The sequence below is a fragment of the Mytilus galloprovincialis genome, chromosome 5 (genome assembly GCF_965363235.1).
Source record: "Mytilus galloprovincialis chromosome 5, xbMytGall1.hap1.1, whole genome shotgun sequence".
In the NCBI taxonomy this organism is placed as follows: Eukaryota; Metazoa; Mollusca; class Bivalvia; order Mytilida; family Mytilidae; genus Mytilus; species Mytilus galloprovincialis.
In genome coordinates, this window is record NC_134842.1 from 39,695,680 (window position 1) to 39,716,536 (window position 20,857).

Here is a 20,857-nt window from a genome sequence, read left to right on the forward strand (position 1 = left end):
TCACAATTTATAGCCAAGCAGATGAAACATACAGATATATTCAAAGACAAATAATAGTACACATACATTTGTATAATGAAATATGTAAAACAAGTTTTTATTACAGGTTATATCGTGTTAAATATATATATATATTCTTTAATTTTTCAATTTTAGTAAAATAAGGTTCTTTTTCATCAGAATTGTCATTGCATGGTTCTAAAAATGATGGTTTTAGGACATGACATCAGTAGTTGTTACGAAAACAAGGTTCTTTTTCATCAGAATTGTCTCCGCAATCATCTTTTCCATCACAAAACTCAGAAAAGTAAACACAGTTCCCATTATCACAGTAACGCTGTAGTGATGCACATTCTTTGGCTGTTATAAAGAGCAAAACATCAATTGTGAACAAACATTACTGTTTTTGTATACAATGATTTAAAGGACCAAATTGCGTTAAAGTCATATGAAACGTATAGAACCAACTAAACTAAGTCCTGTTGTCTATTACGAATCGATAATGTCATATTGTGGATTCATTTATTTTCGTGGATAGCAATTTTCGTGGTTTGAGGAAAACTTGCATATTCGTGGATATTTGATTTCGTGGTTTTGGTAAAGTCTGCATACATTCCTTTAGAAAATTTGCTATTCGTTGAACATTTAAATTCGTGGTTCCCCTTTACCCACGAAAATTGGCATCCAACGAAAATAAATGAATCCATAGTATTGACAAATACTGTCATTCAATGATTGTTTATTGCAATCTATAAGTAACTTTCGAGTTTGAATCCGAAGGTTTCTGTAAACGTTAGTAATTTACAGAGAGCACGTGGAGCTTGTGAGGAATAAGTCATGATAAAAAAAATATATCTTTAATATGTTCTAATCTGTTTATAAAACTTTACCATAATAGTTGATAAATAAATTGTTGTATTACATTATTTTTTGTAAGAAGCAATAATATACCGTCCACTGTATGTTTGTTTACATTTTTATCATGGGTTTTCATAAACAAAAAAAAAACAAAAACAAAAAAACACTCGACAATATTAATCAAAAAAAGATTCGACAACTACTACAATATTCCAAATGTATTCCCAATTTGGTACGACATGATCAGAAGAGAATAGTTGAAAAATTTAGTGTTACGGATGCCTAAACCTCCGATTCATGTGACAGTCGTATTAAGCGATTTATATCGATATATAAGAGGCACAACTGGTTGATGAGAATGAGAACAGGTATAATTGGACACTCAGACATATTGGGAATATAGCAATAACAGTTTTTTTTTTCTGAAAATAAAATTGAAATTACGTAAAAGTTACAACATCAAAGTTTCATCTTTTTGTTTTTTCGTGTTTTTTTCTGTTCTTTTTTTTGGTGCAGGAAGCTTTTATCCTTGTATCCTAAAATCTTCGCCACTAACAAACTCGCTACAAAAAGTCTATAGAATAATATTTAGGCTTTAGTTTATTACTTAATAAATTATATGAACAAAATGTGCAAAACACTTATACATTATTGTTGGAAACGTGTACAAACAGTTGAAAGAAAATTATAGTTACACTATACAAAAATCCGTAAAGAACACTATCGATTCACTGGAATACTGATGCTTTAAACTACTAAAGTACAAAAGTAAGTTTACATATTGTGTTTTCGAACATTGAACTTTTGTAGAAAAGGTCAAGAATTCATATAAAACTGAAATATCAATTTCTTCCATAAACCTGATAAAGAGCTACGTTAAATATTATTTGACAATGGGGATGACATTAAAAAAGCCATTGTATGGCAGTATTTTTATCCACTTTAGGTTAAATTCAGTATATAATGTTTACAATGTTTACAATGTTTAAACGATATTTACACAAAGGTTTCAGTAGCAGATTGACATGTCATATCATTAGTTTGAAAGGAAGATACGTGAATTATTTGTAAATCAGTGTCAATCGCTTCAAGTGATTTTTTTAATTTGAAAATTCACATGCGCGAAATATGATCTCAATGATTCATGATATACCAACTTTTACAAATATTAAATGCCTCGTCTGATCCGTCATTACAATCCCGTCTCCCATTACAAAGATAAAGATATGAAAAACATTGTAAATCATCAGCACATTTTAGGTCAGTACTTGGACAAGTGTGATCTGAAAATAAAAAGGACAAATTATTGTATTTTTCAAGTTATTCAACTTGTGTAGATTTATAAACTAAAAACAAAAAAAAGACGATCAAGATAAAAGTGGTTGAGTTTGTTATATTTGAGCGTTTGCGTAGCTACTTGCATAAAATTCAACACGGAAAGTCCCTTTTTGTCTATTCGTTTTTTATGTGTTTTGTTATTTGATTTTGCCATGTGATTATGGACTTTCCGAATGGATTTTCCTCTGAGTTTAGTATTTTTGTGATTTTACTTTTTCTTTAATCAAATGGTTAAATCAAAGTATCAAACACATCAAACGAATGGATAACAACTGTCATATGGCTGACTTGGTACAGAAATGTTCTTATATAGAAAATGATGGATTAAACCTGAAGTTAAAGCTAGCTAAACCTCTCACTTGTATGACAGTGGCATCAAATTCCATGATATTGACAACGACGTGTGAACAAAACAAACATACACAATATGTTAACATGTCACAAATAGGAATACAACAGCAACACGAACCCAACCAAAAACTGGCACCCGTCATGTTGCTCATGTTATTACAAAGCCGGTAAATTGTCTAATTCGATAGGTCACATTCGTGAAAAGGGAACGGGATTGCAGTTAATGTTAATTTCCGGACATTCATTTCGATTTCCCGACATTTAATTTGACGACCTTATTTGAAAAATTAAATAACATAAATACTGAACTCAGAGAAAAATTCAAAAAGGATGGTCCCTTATCAATTGGCAAAATTAAAAGCTCAAACACATCAAACGAAAAGATAACAACTGTCATAATAATGACTTGGTACAGTCATTTTCTTGTAAAAAAATGGTGGATTGAACTTGGTTTTATAGCTAGCTAAACCTCTCACTTGTATGACAGTCGCATCAAATTCCATTATATTGACAACGATGCGTGAACAAAACAAATTTACAAATAAACAAAATAATCAACATTACAATTTTTACATTATCTTACTTCTACAAATATCCTCGTGTTCGTCAGATCCATCACGACAATGCACTTCACCATCACATCGATACCACTCGAATATACATTGAATCTGATCAGCACAATGAACGGTCCAACTTGGATACGGACATCCTGTGTAACAAAAAAATGTGACAGTGTCTTGTATATGTTAAATTTAAAGTACTGTAACCTAAGATCGAGCTATGCTAAAAATACCTATAGTGTTTAATATCAATTGTTGCTAAGATTCATACAACTGCTTATCAAATAGAGTTCTTCTGATTTTTGTAATTTTTAATCCTTAAACATTTAGTTTAAATAATTAAAATTTACAAAAAATAGAAATAAAAAAACATTTTTTTAAATGAAATGACATAATGAACTTAACAATCTTAATACATGTTATTATGAATTGAGAATTTTCTGTTACCATATATATAAGAAATTGTAATTTAAATACTTTTAAAAGTCAAAAGGCATGATATCTTGTTTAGCATTTAAGATATGTTATATGTTGTTTCTCAATATCGAACTAAGAACATCCAGAATATTATTCTTACGACGAGACAGGTTTGTTCTGGTCATTTTTTAGATCACCAGACTGCAAACCATAATGGGACAACAATGTTGATTTGTGAAGAATAGTTAAACTACACACACTTTAATGATAGCTCCAATGATACAGGAATAAATGTGAAAGACAAATTTAAAGGTCTTTGAATTCATCAGACGACATAATACGCATTGGTCCAAACAATAGAAAACCTCTCCCCATAAACACAATTAAACACATACAATGCACTACAAATTAAATCACTAACCTATCTGCGATTCTACTATTCCAAGGAGACATACAATAACAGCTGCTTTTGTAATGCTCATCTTCTAAACCTAGCAAGTTGTATGTTGACAAAAACAAAATAACATAAATGTTATGTTATACCAAAGCAATTCATATTTCTACTAGTGTCGACGCAGAATTCAATTTTAGGTTTGTATATACATGCACAAACTGGGCTTGCTCTTACATGGTGAACACGACGGATGCCACATTTAGTGCAGTATTTGTCCCCCCTCCGATGAACGGATTTGGCTATACTTTTTGGACCTTTTGGATTATAGCTCTTCATCTTTTATAAAAGCTTTTGATTTTAAATATTTTGGCCACAAGCATCACTGAACAGACATGTATTGTCGAAATGCGCATCTGGTGCAGGAAAATTGGTACCGTTAATGTTATGAACCCGATATCATCCCAAGTTTAAATGGGGGTTTGTGTTGCTCAGTGAGCGGTTTTCTATGTTGTTATGGTACTGTTGTAAGTCTGTTGGTTTTTGTTTTTTTAACCATTGCGTTTATTTTTGACCTTTGAGTTGAATGTCCCTTTGGTTTCCTTTTCCCCTCACTTTCTTTGGCTAAATACTTAAACATCTATTATAAAAACGTAATTCATTTGCCACTTTTGTATACATAAACTATAATAAAGTTATGATTGACTGTAAATGCTGTACATGTGAAAAGAAGTGTAAATTAAATTAAAACTAATTAAACTCATGATAACACATCTTGAAAACAAGTTATACAACAGTGCACAAAATGTTAAAAACATACCTCAAAACAAACAGCAACCTTCCTCACTGATTATTTTCGACTTATTATTTAATGTATTTCTTCAATATGGACGGTGAAACATCGGCGATTATGTGCCCAGATAAATAATAACAATAAATTGAAATTATAGCTATTTAAATATCACAAAATCATGCTTGTAAATGTCAAAGACTTTATTGTCAATTATAATCAATTAAATGTAGATTATCATATTATAGATTTTAATAATGAAAATTATCTTTCTTGTACAAGTCATAACCTTTAATTTAATGATTGAGGGTAAAAAGGGCAACTAATCTGAAAGATAGATTAAAATATTATAAAAAGATTTGCTATGATTGCCAATGAGATAACTCTCTAACTTTATTGCATATGATATAACATATTTGGAGTATTATAACTCCAATGTAGAATTCATCAGCTGGCAATATTGTGTTCTTTATTTGAAATTAAAAAAATCTTTCTTTTAACGATTGTTTTCAGTCATTGGAAATCACGAATGTATCCAATTATCTCTATACACTCATAAACAATGTAAACCTACGCAATCGTTATAATAGTAATGTGTGTGCCGTGTTTATTCAAGCACAGATTTGCACAAACGATGACATTCCCCCAGCTGATTAAAGATTTAATGTGTGTTATCAGCATATAATCTCTATTTATCAAATCTGTTATATCGTTCGTTATATAAAAATTCTACCACTGCATCGAGTGTGATACGATATTTATCCACTGGAGACATTTACAGTTTAATTCAAAACGCGAGGATTGCCGAGGGTTTTAAATATTTAGAATTTAATTGTCGAATGTGGATAAATATCGTTTTACACGAGATTTGATGGTGGAATATGTTTCTTTTATTAATTTTAAACACTATGCAGACAAATCCAATACTTCTTTTCAATGATCTGCGAAAAGATGTGTTCTTTCTATATGACATCATCAGGCATGGTCGCCTGTTTTCGTGCCGTCACAATATGAAATTTATAGGAAAGCAAGAACATTCGACGTCATAATCGAATTTTGACCAATGAAGAACTGAGATCAAACGATCCACACGTTGATTAAATAAAAATAATCATCATGCCAGGAAAGGGATAAATCCTGTAAAAATTAGAGAAAAGTATATATTTTACACGTATTAAATGTAAAAGGTTGCAATTATAACGAAGGATATTTAAAGATTTAAAAGAAAAGGGTAATTTCTAATTTTCATCGTGAAAGATGTAAGGGTATCGATAAAAACGCCATCGATTAGGAATTGACAAATGATAATCACACATGAAACTGAGGGAATCGATTGTAATCAAAAGGGGCAAGACAAGTTTTGTCGACAGAGTATACGTATCCTGATATGTATACATCAACTGTCATGCACTTTCAATTGTGAACTTTCCATTTCTAAGTGGCAACACTCCAGCAGCACCTGCACACGGTGTATATATATCCCAATTGATACGATATTAACCAAGAGTTGCAAATGGTGAAGTTGAAATCATCACTTCGTAAATTTTACGGACGCCCTTACGAGTTGGTTGACCGTTATGGAATAATCGTTTCACAAATGATACCGGATATATTCTTTACGTCGTAACTACCATCCCCTTCCCTTTTATGAATGTGACCTACCGAATTAGACTATTTACCGGATTTTTTATCATATAAGCAACACGACGGGTGCCACATGTGGAGCAGGATCTGCTTACCCTTCCGGAGCAACTGAGATCACCACTAGTTTTTGGTGGGGTTCGTGTTGTTTATTCTTTAGTTTTCTATGTTGTGTCATGTGTACTATTGCTTTTCTGCTTGTCTTTTTCATTTTTAGCCATGGCGTTGTCAGTTTATTTTCGATTTATGAGTTTGAATGTCCCTCTGGTATATTTCGTCCCTCTTTTCAAATGTTGAAGTAGGAAGTGGGAAACACTTGCTTGAGTAACACATTCTACGACTTTTATCTTCAACTCTGAGATCATGAATCATTCGTTTGTGAGTTGAGACACTGACACATCGAACCGTTCAACCAACAGTCTTTTTTGCTGGAAACTCCGAGGATACTTTGTGTCGATGAGGTCCGTGTAGTGTAAAGATGCGCGATATTTTATCTGATATGTAATATGTAAACACCGTCCGGTGAATATATTAATCATAAGGTAGATTAGTTTGAGAGTTGACAATTTAATTCATCACGTTTGGCATAAATGCATAAATTCTTTTTTTAAGGGGGCTCGCGGGTATAAATCAATTTTTTTTTCTAATATAGGATTTCGCTAGATTTTTTTCTAAAAGAATTTTATCATATACTTAATAGAAAAATGAAATAAAAAAATGGGGTCACCTTTTATTTAAGCTCACAATCTGCCTCCGAAAGAAGCATATATTTTTGTTAATGTCTTTTTTTTTATGTTGAACTAATAGGAGAAATAGAGGTAATATCGAAATAGAAAAAGAACTAAATTACAGAAATCGTTTAAATTTTACAATTATTTCGCTTATGTACAGCTTATTTGAAAACAATAATAAAAAACATAGGTCACCGATGTGTTAAAAAAGTTATTTCAATTTTAATGCCAAAAAAAATGGCATTTTTGCACCAAAGGGAGATAATTTGGAGCTTTTTCAATGATATACACATTTTAAAAGTTATCTGGGGCCAAACTGAATCGATTTTTTGGGTTGATTTTTGTACCATATCATAAAGTAATAACTAATAGGGCAACAAATAAAATTTGTGATGAAAAAACAAGTGTTTAATTTATTGCTGAAATTTTTGTACCCGCGAGCCTCCTTAAGCTGTCCACCAATGACACTATTGTTGATAATCTTATGCTTTTGGTTGTATCACTAACCCAAGTTGACTGGACACATTAAGATGTAAGCATTCATTGAAATGTTTCAATTGATATCTATATACTTCTGGAACATCTTTCCAGCAATTAACACTTTGGATTCCGCATCATGTCGATACTGGTTTTGGTATTTTTCACCGTCATTCTATTATATTATATTTATAAGTCTTTACATTAAATTGGATCAGAATGTTTTGATTGATATAGAATTTAAAAAACATTTTTCAGACTCCGCAAGTGTATGCACGCATATATAGATAATTACACTGTAAGTGATAATTGTTAACCAATCTTGAAAATATCTTCAAAACATTGCACTTTTTGCAGGGTTGTCCTTATATCTAATTGTATTTTGACTTAAGAATGTAGTTAGAATACATATACACATGGAAAAAGTATTGCAACACCAAATTGAAATGCCAATTAACAAAATAAACTATATTATATTGAGATAAAATTTATTGAAATAGAAGTAGTTAAACATTACTCAAATATCACCTGAGTTTATAAAAAAGTCGACTCAATAAGTTTTAATCTGCACATGCAACTACTGTACCCGTAAACCAGAAAACAAATGTTTTTATCCGTATTGTTTTCGCCACTTTAAATAACCAAGTTTGTAAAGTTATGGGATTGGCAACATGATATGGGTCCTCCACGACTCTAAATTGCAGCAAGATGGCAGATAATCAGCATGAGCGGAGCAGGTATGTCGCTGTGACAATTGCACGTATTGTTGGTCATCACTATTCCAGTATAGGTCGTTTTGTAAATAAAAATTGAACAACAAAGGATTTTAAAGAGCTAGCGAGATCAGAAAGACCCCCTTACACATCAGCTATGGAAAACCAAGCCTTATGCAGTTTGATCAGAAGAAAACCCTTTGTAAACAACGTACAATCCTGAAAAAGACATACACAAAACTTTAAACAAAAACTGCTCGAAACCGACTCATAGCTTCTGACTATCGTGCGACATAACCGTTTCCAGGACCCTTGCTTTAAAACAGACATAAAGTGGCCCGTTTCCAATGGTACAGAGCTCGCCAAAGTTGAAATAAGCATCTTGAATGAAGATCCATTGGTCCAATTAAAGTCGGTTTAAATTTCTTGGCCTGATCGTATCCAGAATTTGAACCATATCGAGCATATATGGAACTTATTGGGCGTAAAGTGCGTGAGAGGACACCCCAGTACAAACGCTTTATGCATTAAACAATTCCCTTCATCAGGAATGGTTGCGATTACCTCATCAGGAAATTCGTAAAATGGTCATAGGCACGAGAAGACCTTTAGAGGCAGTTATTCTAGTGAATGGAGGCTGCACCAAGTATTGATTCTTTGGTGCATAACAATGAACCATGATGTGAACAATCATCTTAAGATTTATTTTGAAATGTCTGACATTGTAAAGTTCGATTACAGTCAAAGTTGTAAAATGCATTTTTTTTGTACAAAAATTACCTCATTTTGTTATCAAAATTGTGGTTAATTAAAACATTTTTTTCCATATATTTTTTTAATTCTTATAATGCCAATGTTATCATTCAAAATGTTTCAATATTATTATAAAAACATTTTATCATATTCTATTTAAAAAAGCAGTTTGATTTTCCAAGGTTTAAACAATCAAGGTGTTGCAATTCTTTTTTCCATGTGTACATTGTATATATCTTTTAAAGTCAAAGTCGACATTCTGTGTTACATTGTAATTGTGTTGACACTTGTCATTTGTTGAATATCATATGACTCTTGTTGAACTTTGTTTTATTGTACTTAAACAGACAATAAGTAAAATAACAAAAAATATCTTTTGATTTGATCTGAGTTGTAGTCTTTTAAAATTGTCAAACGATAGGGAGCGAAGTTGGTGTATTTTCAACTAATTACTTAGATCCGCATCAACTTTTAGTAAATAGCTTTGTTGTAACCAAATGTCATCACAGTATTTTTTTTATGAAAAACTGGATCCATTGCAAGCTATTGAACGTAGTCTTGGTATACTATCTCACTGTGTTTACTATCATTGCACTTAAGGCGAAGTGTACGTAATTGCACGCCTCTAGCGGAAAACGGGATTAAAAACGTTCGTCGTTAGTTACGCAAGTTATCTCCCTTACTCCAAGAAAGGACACACGAAAGAGAAACTACTTTCTGCGGTCTATAATGAATCCAACAAGCACTCCTATGCTGTCTTAAACCTCATAGAAATTATCTAAATAACTCCAATTAGAAGTCACAGCATTCTGTACGTTGTTCTGTGTGCAGCCTGACTTAAAAACACTGTTTTTTTGTTTGTTTTAGACGCTAGGAGAAGGCATTTCGTGTTTATGATATCAACAGAAAGAAAAAACGCCTCACAACAAAATTATACACAAATAAACAAATAAACATGTAACAATTTTTCTTCTATTGATATCAAATTAATTAAAATGAAACCTGAATTGACCCAACAATATCGTTTTAAAAAGCCGTAGTCTTGAACGGAAAACACAGTACTCAACGTAAAGTTTTATAATAGGTTACAAATAATTAATGAAAGACGTGTGAATTTAATTGTTTACTAGTAATTAAAAAGACGTTGAAATGTTCGTATTTTGTGCAATTGAAAATTTAAGGACATGATTTATATTCATATTAGAAATCAGACGATACCAAGAGAATAATTTGACCACTAGTGCAACACTTACAGGTCGGAAGAACAAAGACGGAAAACAAACAAAAAATTAACAAATTAGGCCCCAAAAATTATTCAGTAACTTAAAAGTTGTCTCACTCTAACATTTATCTTAAAAGTAAGTAAAAATTATGTCATTCAACTCCCAGTTTCAACTTTTTCTACATGTGCAGAAAAACAGGTGTCTTCTATTCCGTCCGCAATTTATGGGAAAACTAAATCTAAATTTAGAACCATATTGAAATTGAAAGTACACATGTAAGATAAAATATAACATGTCATTTCTTCTTTCACAAATTCCAATTTCGAAGAGATATATAGCGAAATCTGTTTTCTTTTATTTTGCCTGTGTGCATCATTCAAAATTAGAGAATGTAATTTTGAAGTATCAAGTCGGGGGGGGGGGGGGGGGGGGGGGGGGGGCGGGGTAGGACCTTTATCGGAACTCCGGGATCGGGTGTTTTTAATCTCGGGATTTCGGGATTGACCCTTTCGGGATCCGGGAATTCTATTTCCGAATTTCGGGTAGTCGGGATTTAAATTTTTTTAAATTCAGTACCTCGGGATGTCGTGTTTTTAAGCCCGGGATTTCGGGATCTGGATCCCTCCGTCCCTCCTCCCTCTATTATGGTTAAAGAAAAGAGGTCAGAGAAGTTTTGTAATACTTGTAACTGTAATTTAATATTTAGTGGAATGAGAGATGAAATGTGTTCAGACATTATTACATTTCTATTTTTTTTTAAATTTAACCCAAGTTTACTGCAAGGGGTGTTCATCGACCTCGATGATTATCCATGAGGATTTCGCACTCGGTCAGCTCTAGGTTTTCCCCTAGTTCATGATCATGCAAGAATTGAGAAGCCTGTGGTTTACTATATTAGTCTTATAATATGAGACTTTGGAGTTCATATAATTTACATTCAACGTTTTTTATCGAATATTTCAAGGCTTTTTGACTATCAATGTTGACCCCCCCCCCCCCAAATTGATTGGATAAAATGAATGGATTACCGCCCCTATTTCAAACTTAAGTCCTATAAACTGACTGGTATTCGAATTTGTTAAAAGAAAAAAATGGTATCTCTCATATTGATTCAATACCGTAATGCCGAAAAACAATCATATGTTTCCGCGAATTCCGTACAGCTAGAAATATATTCCAGAGTTTCAATTTGAGTAACTTGAATAATTCAAGCCCTTTCCATGTCCGATTTTCTCCCACATGAGAAATGTAGCATTCGTACATTAGCTGAATAATACGACTGAATTATTCGGGTTACAATTTGTGTAAATCCCGAATGCACATAAAAGTAAAGGTCCAGCCCGACTTTCGGGAAAGGACTGTTGTAGATTTCAGATTGATTTCCAGAAATAAAAATGTTTCACGCAAATATTCGTCTTCAGACGTGTAAAGTACAACGGTTACTAACCGGTCTGGATTGTGATAAAAAGAAGCGCATGAAATGCATAAAATATATAATGTCGTGGGTCAGGAATGTGTTGAATTATAGAGATGCTTATGCGGCACAAAGATAAGATTAATTTACCCAAATGTACTAAGAATTACCGCACAACTTAAATTTACTTAAATATTGATTTGTTATCCTGTGCCAGACAGATGGCTGATATTCTGAAAAGAGACCTTGATGAAATGAAGTTTTATGGGAACAAAGATTTTGAAAACACGTCGCAGTGTTTAGATTTTAACAAAAATAAGGCACCAAGGTCGAAAATAGTTCTAGTTCATAATGAAGAAAATGTCAACCGTTTTCTAGCTTGGCGATCTCTGCACGCACCCGAATATAATAGACAAATACAATACAATAGTACACAAAACGTAACATAAAGAACTAAAGACCGAGCAACACGAACTCCAACAAAACGGTATATATTTTATACAAGTATAGAACTATATGAAGCGTCGTAACTGTTGCGGCGACGTCAATAACGTTGTCGTTGTTTTTTTGTTTTTTTACACTCAAGATTCAACTTTAACAGGGTATAGCTTGAAAAGTAGCACGGTTGCTAAGGACTTTCTTTGCACCAATCGATTCCTCAGACATTTTAGAATCGTCTCATAAATTTAAAACAAAATTGATTGTCTAATATAATAGAAAATCTTGGAAATGTAACAATTCCTGCCGAATTTCACGATTTTCCCTATATATCCTTTGTAATTTTGGTGTATGATGCTGTTAACTTCAACAGCTCGTATCTCAAAAACGAAAACGGTTACCCCCTTTTTTTATTTTATTTTCCGATTTATTTTTACAAGCAGAATCTACATGTAAAATTTTTTAAAAATCCATTGTGTAGTTTAATTACGTACACTTCGCCTTAAGACAAGATGTACCAAACAAAAGATTGAATATATCGAAGTATTTGTCTTTTTAATTGAATTCGGAAAAAAAACGCTGTTTCATTATTGATTTCGATTCATCAGACTGAAAAATATATTAGTACGTTAAATTTAGATATAAAGTCATTACGCTGTTACAACCGGTGATGCTTAGTTTTGAGCATGCAGTCTTGTGTATAAAAAAAAGCTTTTCTGATGTTACACGATTTTATAATAACAAAATAGCAATTTTAAATATCCACCTGCATTTGCTTTCAAAGAAATTATTCAACACATTTGATCTAACCCTTGTTGAACCATTGTAATTGTAACTATTATTTGTATAACTATGGTTACTTATTTTTTCATGTTAACATTTGTTGGGTATCAAGAAGGTTTGTATGTTCGTTCATATTTCATTTCAAAGATTCACACAAGAAATAAAATACTACTGAGTATCGTAATTCAATATTGACATATACCATAGAAAGTCACAAAGATTGGTATCACACGAAAAATTGTGAGGTCCAAGTACTACCATTTGTAACAAATAGAAATGCACATGAAAAAGGGGAGTTTCATCACTCTTTAATGTTTATTGTCATAAGCGACATGTACGTTTTGATATGTTGATTATTAATCAACAATAATTTTATTGGCGTAAGTATGTACAATTAAATAGAAACATGGCGATTAAACACATAATATATGTAAAAAAAGTTGTATTTTCATTCAATGAACTTGGTTTGCTGTATAAATTTCAAAGTCCACTGTTTTGATCTCTTGCATGTAGTTTTTATTTATATTTTTCAACTATGGATCCTCCTTTGTAAATGAAGTCAACTTCGTCTGCTTCATCTAAATAAATATCACCATCATAAAGATATATTTCTCTTCCATCGGATATGTGTTTTACCTTACTATCATCCGTCACAATTCTGATAACAACATCAACTTTCCCCATATCTTCGTTATTCTTCCACGCTCCATCATAGTTATTCCGAGCTAAAGCTTCCCTACCATTTTTAGGTCCTAGTGGTGTACCATAAGTTCCTTCACCATAAACAACATCTCCATCGCCTGCTTTTTGTACAGATTTCTTTATTATACCTGATTTTTTAATTGCTTTAGCAGATTCTGTTGAGGTATAATGGTAAAAAACTATCTTTCCTAAAATATTGAAAAAAAAGAAGCATTTTTAGATATTTTTGAGATATCAGCCATTCAAATTGCAATAACACCTACATTAAAAACCTATATTTATAAATGCAATAGTTTGTGTTTTAAAATGTTGTTATGCATGGGTTTCCATGGCAGTTCCTTGCTTGCTTCTAAGAACTATATTTTTCATTTGGAAACTGTTCATGGGTAGAATATTGAAACAAAAAGTCTGCATGTAGTGTCCTGCTTGGTTATAATAACGATGAACTAAGAATGAAAAAAAAAGATGCAAATGGTATTTTGTAAAAACATGAGTTTTTCTTCCTCTTACGCTTTTTTGGTTGAAAAAAATGACTTATTCGTATTTTTTACGCAACTGGGTTGATCAATGTATTTATTGTAAGATAAACGGACAGTATTTTCTTTTTAATTAAGAAAATGAGAGCAATCATAGATCATAATGAAAATATACATCTGAAAAATAAACAGAATATTTTCGATGACTAAAAATTCTGTACAAATACGTTCGATGATGATGTAACGAAATGTTTTAACAAAATGTACAAATGTATTTTCATTTATCGATATTTTCTCAGTACTTGAGCAGGTAACATGGGTAAGCAATACGGTGAAATAAGGTGGATCGGGTGTATTCTTCCATCTTGGATTTTGAAATAGCAGACAACAATTGGTCCAGATCTTAAATGAAATATGCAAATTGGAGGGTAGTTTGTAATAAAAGACTTTTGATGTAAATATTTATAGTTATGTGTTTTGTCGTATTTACGGCTGTAATTTCTAAAAAAACAAAACATATTTCTTAATATTTTCAGTAAAAACTCATAGTTTTTTTTTTTATTAATATGTACATGTTAACTTATACATTTTATATGTATAATCTGTTCTCTTTAGTACTGAAATACAGTTATCCAACGTTAAGGAGTGTTGGCGTTCATAAACATATTAAAACCCGCTACAATGTTTATATTTGGAAAAATGCATGTTATCCAGTATTTCTGATTCTTGCTTTTTGTTGAAGTTGTCTTTGCGTTTATTTTACAAGCTTTAAGCAGGCCGTTGGTTTGTTTAGCTTTTGTTTCTTTAAATTTAACATGTTTTCATTGTGGTTTTTAACTCAAAGCTAGATAATGTCAATGCAAATTTGAAATTTGGCAAACATGTATAAAGCTAGAAGTACTGTAAATTATTATGTGTTCCTTTGAATAAACTGATATAAGATATTGGAATAAAATGTTTAATCAATATTAGCTTTTCTTGTTAATGTGGTTTTCTAACTAAATATCGTTTTCAGAAATCGATTCTGGTTTTCCTTTCATAATATTTTTAGCAACAGCTATAAATAGATACATTCGAACGTTTAAACATAACGTAGGATATAATGTGAGAATTTGCCACTCATAAAATCGAAAGTCTTACCCATATTTACTGCTGGCAGCTCTACAAAAATATAAAGAAACGAAATATAGTTTTTGGTTTTCTGTTTAACTAGACTTCATTTGTGAAAATTCAAATTGCACTTATATTAATATCTGCTTGTCTTGTCAATGCATATGCTCACATACAGTGCACAGTTAAACCATTTACACAACTTGTTCAATCGATAAAACCATAAAAATATGATGAAATGGAAAATATTTGATAAATATCGCAGAACTTCTTTCAAAATACCCTTGTTTCTTAAATGCTTAATAATTGAAAGAATTCATTTCGGATCAATGAACTGAAATATGAAAACATAAAATGTGTTCAAATACATACCTTCTCCAATTTAGGTGTTGTCTAAATCAATAATGGTTTTTCCGAAAATACTATTTATAACCAACAGGAGATATTTCCATTAAAAAGGAAAGAACAATCACCATGTAAACAGTTTGTCAATATCAGACTTCTAAAAAACATTTTGCTAACTATCGTTTGAGAATTAAGCAATTGAAATACATAAGAATGGTCGAATCTAGAGATTTAAAGCATTGGGACCAAATCATAATTATAACATTTACTCTGGCTAGTTTAACATGTTTAAAGTACAGAGACACGAAACACGCATCAAAGGAACATACAAAGTCATACGAACAAATGAAAAATGATACAAACAACACTTTGACAGGATGCATAAGTACAGAGCCACGTCAAATGTTTATCATCAAACAGATCAACCAGTAAAGATGATAGAAATAGAGACAAATAAAATAAAACTTTAACACGTTATTTATATGATTAACAGAGGCAGTACGCAGCATATATACTTCAAGACCATCATGTATTACTTGTGAAATTGATACTGAATATTTATCAACAAGTTCTTCATACTTTCCGATGACTTATGTTTAGAAAAATTAAATACAAAATAGAATTGTGGTACCTTTGATAACTATTTACACCACTGGGTCGATGCCACTGCTGGTGTACTTTATATAAAGGTGTTTGCACACCATAAAATTACAAGTGCACTTCATATAAAGGTGAATGCACATCATATAATGTAAATGGTCCAATCAAGACAGTGTTAGCGTTCCATGTTAATTGGATATTATAAGTCCTTAGTGCACTAAGGAGTCCTTAACAGTATTTACACGAACCAATTCAAACAGTAATTTTATAACATATTATATAAATATAATATATAATAGATTACATTATAAGAAAAACCCAAATAATTGTAACAAACAGCAACCACAGAGTTTCTTGTTCATGAATGTTGTTTGTTGTTCATCGTACTCTTGAAACGTCACGAATTAATTTATTGTTTTTAACATTCTTCCAAAAAAAATTGTTTTACTTTTTTCCTGTAATGCCGACATTTATTGAGGCCAGTTGTAATATAAATTAAATTTTGACACCTTTTATCAATATAACAGGTACTTCTTGGTTAATCTGGTCACTTTGAATTTCATTTACCTTTAAAAATCAAAATTTTTATAGAAAAAAAATACATATAGACATGAATATGATACAAAAATAACGAATATGAAAACGATAGAGAAAACAAGACTTTTACGTGGAACTTTTAGAATTGCAATACTTCAAGTAGCTTCAATATTCGTGGATTGAAAATTGAAAAGTGTGTTCTTATTGTGTCCATTCTATCGAATAAATAGTCAGTATACCTTTATCATCATAGTAAATAGAAATGTGTCTCAATTTGGTAAGTCCGAAATATAATTTTTAAAACTACCCTTTAAACATGTTTTAGAAAGAGTAATTATTGTTGTCTGGAATTAACTTCTATCCACTCTCTTACAATGTTGTCGTTGTCGTCATTTCACAAGAGCAACAGTAGAAACATATTGACAGCAAATTAAAAATCGATTTTACAATTGGCAAGCATGTCCGGTTTTAGTTATTCTTATTGATTTTGCGACTAGTTTTTGTATTCACTTGGTCGGGTTAACTATAATTATCGAAACAATTTACCTTATCGACCGTTAATGCATTATCAAATCTAGAGAAGTAACTATCATTATCTTGCGCGATTCACATTAATATTTCGCTATTTTTTTAGGTATTATTGTCATATAGCTCTTCAACGGTTTGGGTACTAATACGGACGCATGAAAATATTAAACGAGTTGTTTTCATTTTTTTAGATCATCTATGATGATCGACTGTAAAGTTAACGTAACGCCGACCGATAAATTATAATTATTCCCGATAAATTGTGAATATCTATTAATATTGTTCCCGCGTTCCATATGCACAAGGATAATAGTTACGCTGAACGGTGCCCACTGGTCACCCTATAAATAGTACTCTTCTGTGTAGTAATATTGTAGTTCTAAAAATAGAAAACTAAGAATAGACAATTCTTCTTTCTATTTAGCAATACACCATAGATCTAGAGCCTGTCACCGTCTGTATTATCTGTAAGTAAAATTAACATACCGAGCAATTGAATACAACGAATATCACAAACTTAAGTTTAATTAAGTCATTCAAAGCAAAATATTCGTTTCATCCATTTTGCATGATTTGTCATTTGTGATGACACGTTTTTTTAAATGTTCGAATCACAGACTAGAAGGAAATCTTCTGTTTTCAGAAGTTCCCAGAAAATGTAGATGAGAGTGGTATGTATGCATTTAATTTATTGTATCAAACCTTTAATATGATGGAAACATACACTATGTTTATATAATGCTGCAACTGTTATTCTTTTTGAACTTAAAACTTGCAATCGTTTCTGGTAAAATGGCCACTTAGGCTTGATTGAACAAATCATTTTTTGTTTCTTGATTACCTTACACAAATATTGAATTTGATTACATGTGGTCATCTTAACCAGAAATGGGATTTGTTAACCTCTGTTGGACTTTATATGCGAGAATGGGGTAACTTCTGGTCACCTTATTCATATATTGGATTTGGTGACCTCTGGTCACCTTATGTAAATATTGGATTTGGTGACCTCTGGTCACCTTATGTTAATATTAGATTTGATGACCTCTGGTCACCTTATGTTAATATTGGATTTGGTTACCTCTGGTCACCTTATGCAGATTTCAGATTTGGTCATCTCTGGTAATTAACATTTACATGCAACTAGTTGATGTTTTTCATATCATTTGTAGAAAGTTTGAGACAATCAAAGAAAGAGAAGAAAGAAGAAGAACAGGTTTGATATACATTATGGGTTCAACAAGAATATAGAATATTATTACATTAAGTTTAATATATCCATAAAACTTTACACAATGAACATTATCTTTCACGATCATCTACAAACAAATCTAAGAAAAATCCTTGATCTTTCAAATATTGCCAAGAGCATGGACAGTTGATAATTTAGTCAATATTTTTACTTATCCTCATCAGATACTTTTGGATAAATAAAATTGAATTTACTAATACAATTATCATAGGTTTATCTTCTTTTTTCAGAAGTCCTCAGAAAATGTAGATGAGAGTGGTATGTATGCATTTTATTTATTGTATTAAACCTTTAATATGATGAAAACATACACTATGTTTATATAATGCTGCAACTATTTTTCTTTTTGAACTTAATACTTGCAATCGTTTCTGGTAAAATGGCCACTTAGGCTTGATTGAACAAATCATTTTTTGTTTCTTGATTACCTTACATAAATATTTAATTTGATTACATGTGGTCATCTTAATCAGAAATGGGATTTATTAACCTCTTGTGGCCTTAACATGCTAGAGTGGGGTAACTTCTGGTCACCTTATTCATATATTGGATTTGATGACCTCTGGTCACCTTATGTAAATATTGGATTTGGTAACCTCTGGTCACCTTATGTTGATATTAGATTTTGTGACCTCTGTCCACCTTATGTTAATATTGGATTTGGTTACCTCTGGTTACCTTATGCTGATTTCAGATTTGGTTATCTCTGGTCATCAAAACATAAGTCATGTTATGTTTTTTATCATTTGTAGGAAATGTAAGACAATCGAAGAGAGGAAAAAAAGAACAAGAACAGGTTTGATATGCATTACTGGTTCAGCAAGACTATATAATTTTATTGCATATTACATTTAAAATATTAATAACACTCAACAGAATGCACATTGTCTATCCTGATCTTTTAAAAAACAAATCTTAGAAAATCATTGACCTTGCAAACATTGCCAAGAGCATTGACAGTTGATAATTTTGTACAATTTTTATTTATCCAATAAGATAGTTTTGGATAAATAAAATTGAATTTACTAATACAAATATCATATGTTTATCTTCTTTTTTCAGAAGTACTCAGAAAATGTAGATGAAAGTAGTATGTATGCATTTAATTTGTTATATATAATTCTTATATATGATGGATAAGTACATCAAGTGTGTATGATACTGAAACTATTATTCTATTTGAACTTAAAACTTGTTATCGATAGCTGTAAAATGGCTACTTCGGTTTGATTGAAAAGTTCATTTTTTTTTGGTATATTTAATTGGCTACATGTGGTCAACTTTACCAGATATGGTATTTGAGTACCCTAAGTAACCTTAAAATGATATAGAATTGTGTTACCACTGGTCACCTAATGCAGATAATAGACTTGGTTACCTAAAGCAGATATTGTATTTAGTTATCTTTGGTCATTTTCTGTTGTTATTTAAATTCTCGTGGCACCTTTTGCCGATTTCGGATTTTGTTATTCACTGGTCATTAAAATTTACAAAAAATGGTCATATGTAGTCTTAGATGTATGATTGTTTTATTAGTTGTTGTTGGCTTTGAACTAGTGAGTACACTCTGATTTGTACAAATGGTCTTTTTGTTGTTGGGATGTATAAGTGCTGAGCCACTTTCACTCTTTTTTGTTAGATGTTTTTCTATTTGCATCCAGGGATCTATATTAACTGTTAATATAGGTCCCTGTTGTATCCATCTGTTGAGTTAAACCTTTTCCAACTGATTTTTATAGTTCGTTCTTATGTTGTACTATTACACCACTGTCCCAGGTTAGGGGAGGGTTGGGATCCCACTAACATGTTTAACCTGACACATTATGTATGTATGTGCCTGTCCAAAGTCAGGATCCTGCAATTCAATGGTTGTCGTTTGCTGCTGTATTACATATTTGTTTTTCGTTCATTTATATGGACATCAATTAGGCCGTTAGTTTTCTCATTGGCAATTACACCACAATTTCTTTTTTAAATGTTGAGTTTTTTTTTTGAAGAGTGTGAAAAAAGAAGAACAGGTTTGTATATATCATTGGGTCAGCAAAAATATAGAATACTATAACATTTCATTTACTATATTAGTAACACTGAACAGAAAGAATGAACATTATCGTCCATGATCATTTAAAAATAAATCTTAGAAAATAATTGAAATTGCTTACGTTGTCAAGAGCATTTACAATCGATAATTAAGTCAATTTATACGTATCTTCATTAGGATAAATCAGTTGATTTCCTATACGATTATTTAATATTTAACTTCTTTTTTCAGAAGTCAACAGAAAATGTAGATGAAAGTGGTATGTATTCATTTTATCATTTTTTTTTAAGTATGATGGATAGGTTCATTAAGTCTATATGATACTGAAACCAAATTTCTATTTAAACTTAAAACTTGTTATCGATCGCTTTAAAATCGCTACTTATGT

General features: G+C 31.3%; 1 protein-coding gene and 1 long non-coding RNA gene across 2 annotated transcripts; both read right to left on the reverse strand.

Annotated features, from left to right (window-relative positions):
- Nucleotides 1-112: 112 nt before the first annotated feature.
- On the reverse strand, nt 113-4,843 carry LOC143074494 (uncharacterized). Its single transcript, XM_076249929.1, has 5 exons — nt 4,736-4,843; nt 3,946-4,015; nt 3,131-3,256; nt 2,016-2,141; nt 113-360 (listed from the first exon to the last, which is right to left on the reverse strand). The coding sequence occupies exons 2-5, from the start codon at nt 4,004-4,006 to the stop codon at nt 227-229; spliced, it is 447 nt and encodes a 148-aa protein (XP_076106044.1). The 5' UTR covers nt 4,007-4,015; nt 4,736-4,843; the 3' UTR covers nt 113-226.
- Nucleotides 4,844-13,213: 8,370 nt separating this feature from the next.
- On the reverse strand, nt 13,214-15,590 carry LOC143074495 (uncharacterized). Its single transcript, XR_012977891.1, has 3 exons — nt 15,539-15,590; nt 15,197-15,217; nt 13,214-13,768 (listed from the first exon to the last, which is right to left on the reverse strand). It is a non-coding gene; the product is annotated as an uncharacterized LOC143074495 (long non-coding RNA).
- Between the last annotated feature and the right edge of the window lie 5,267 nt (nt 15,591-20,857).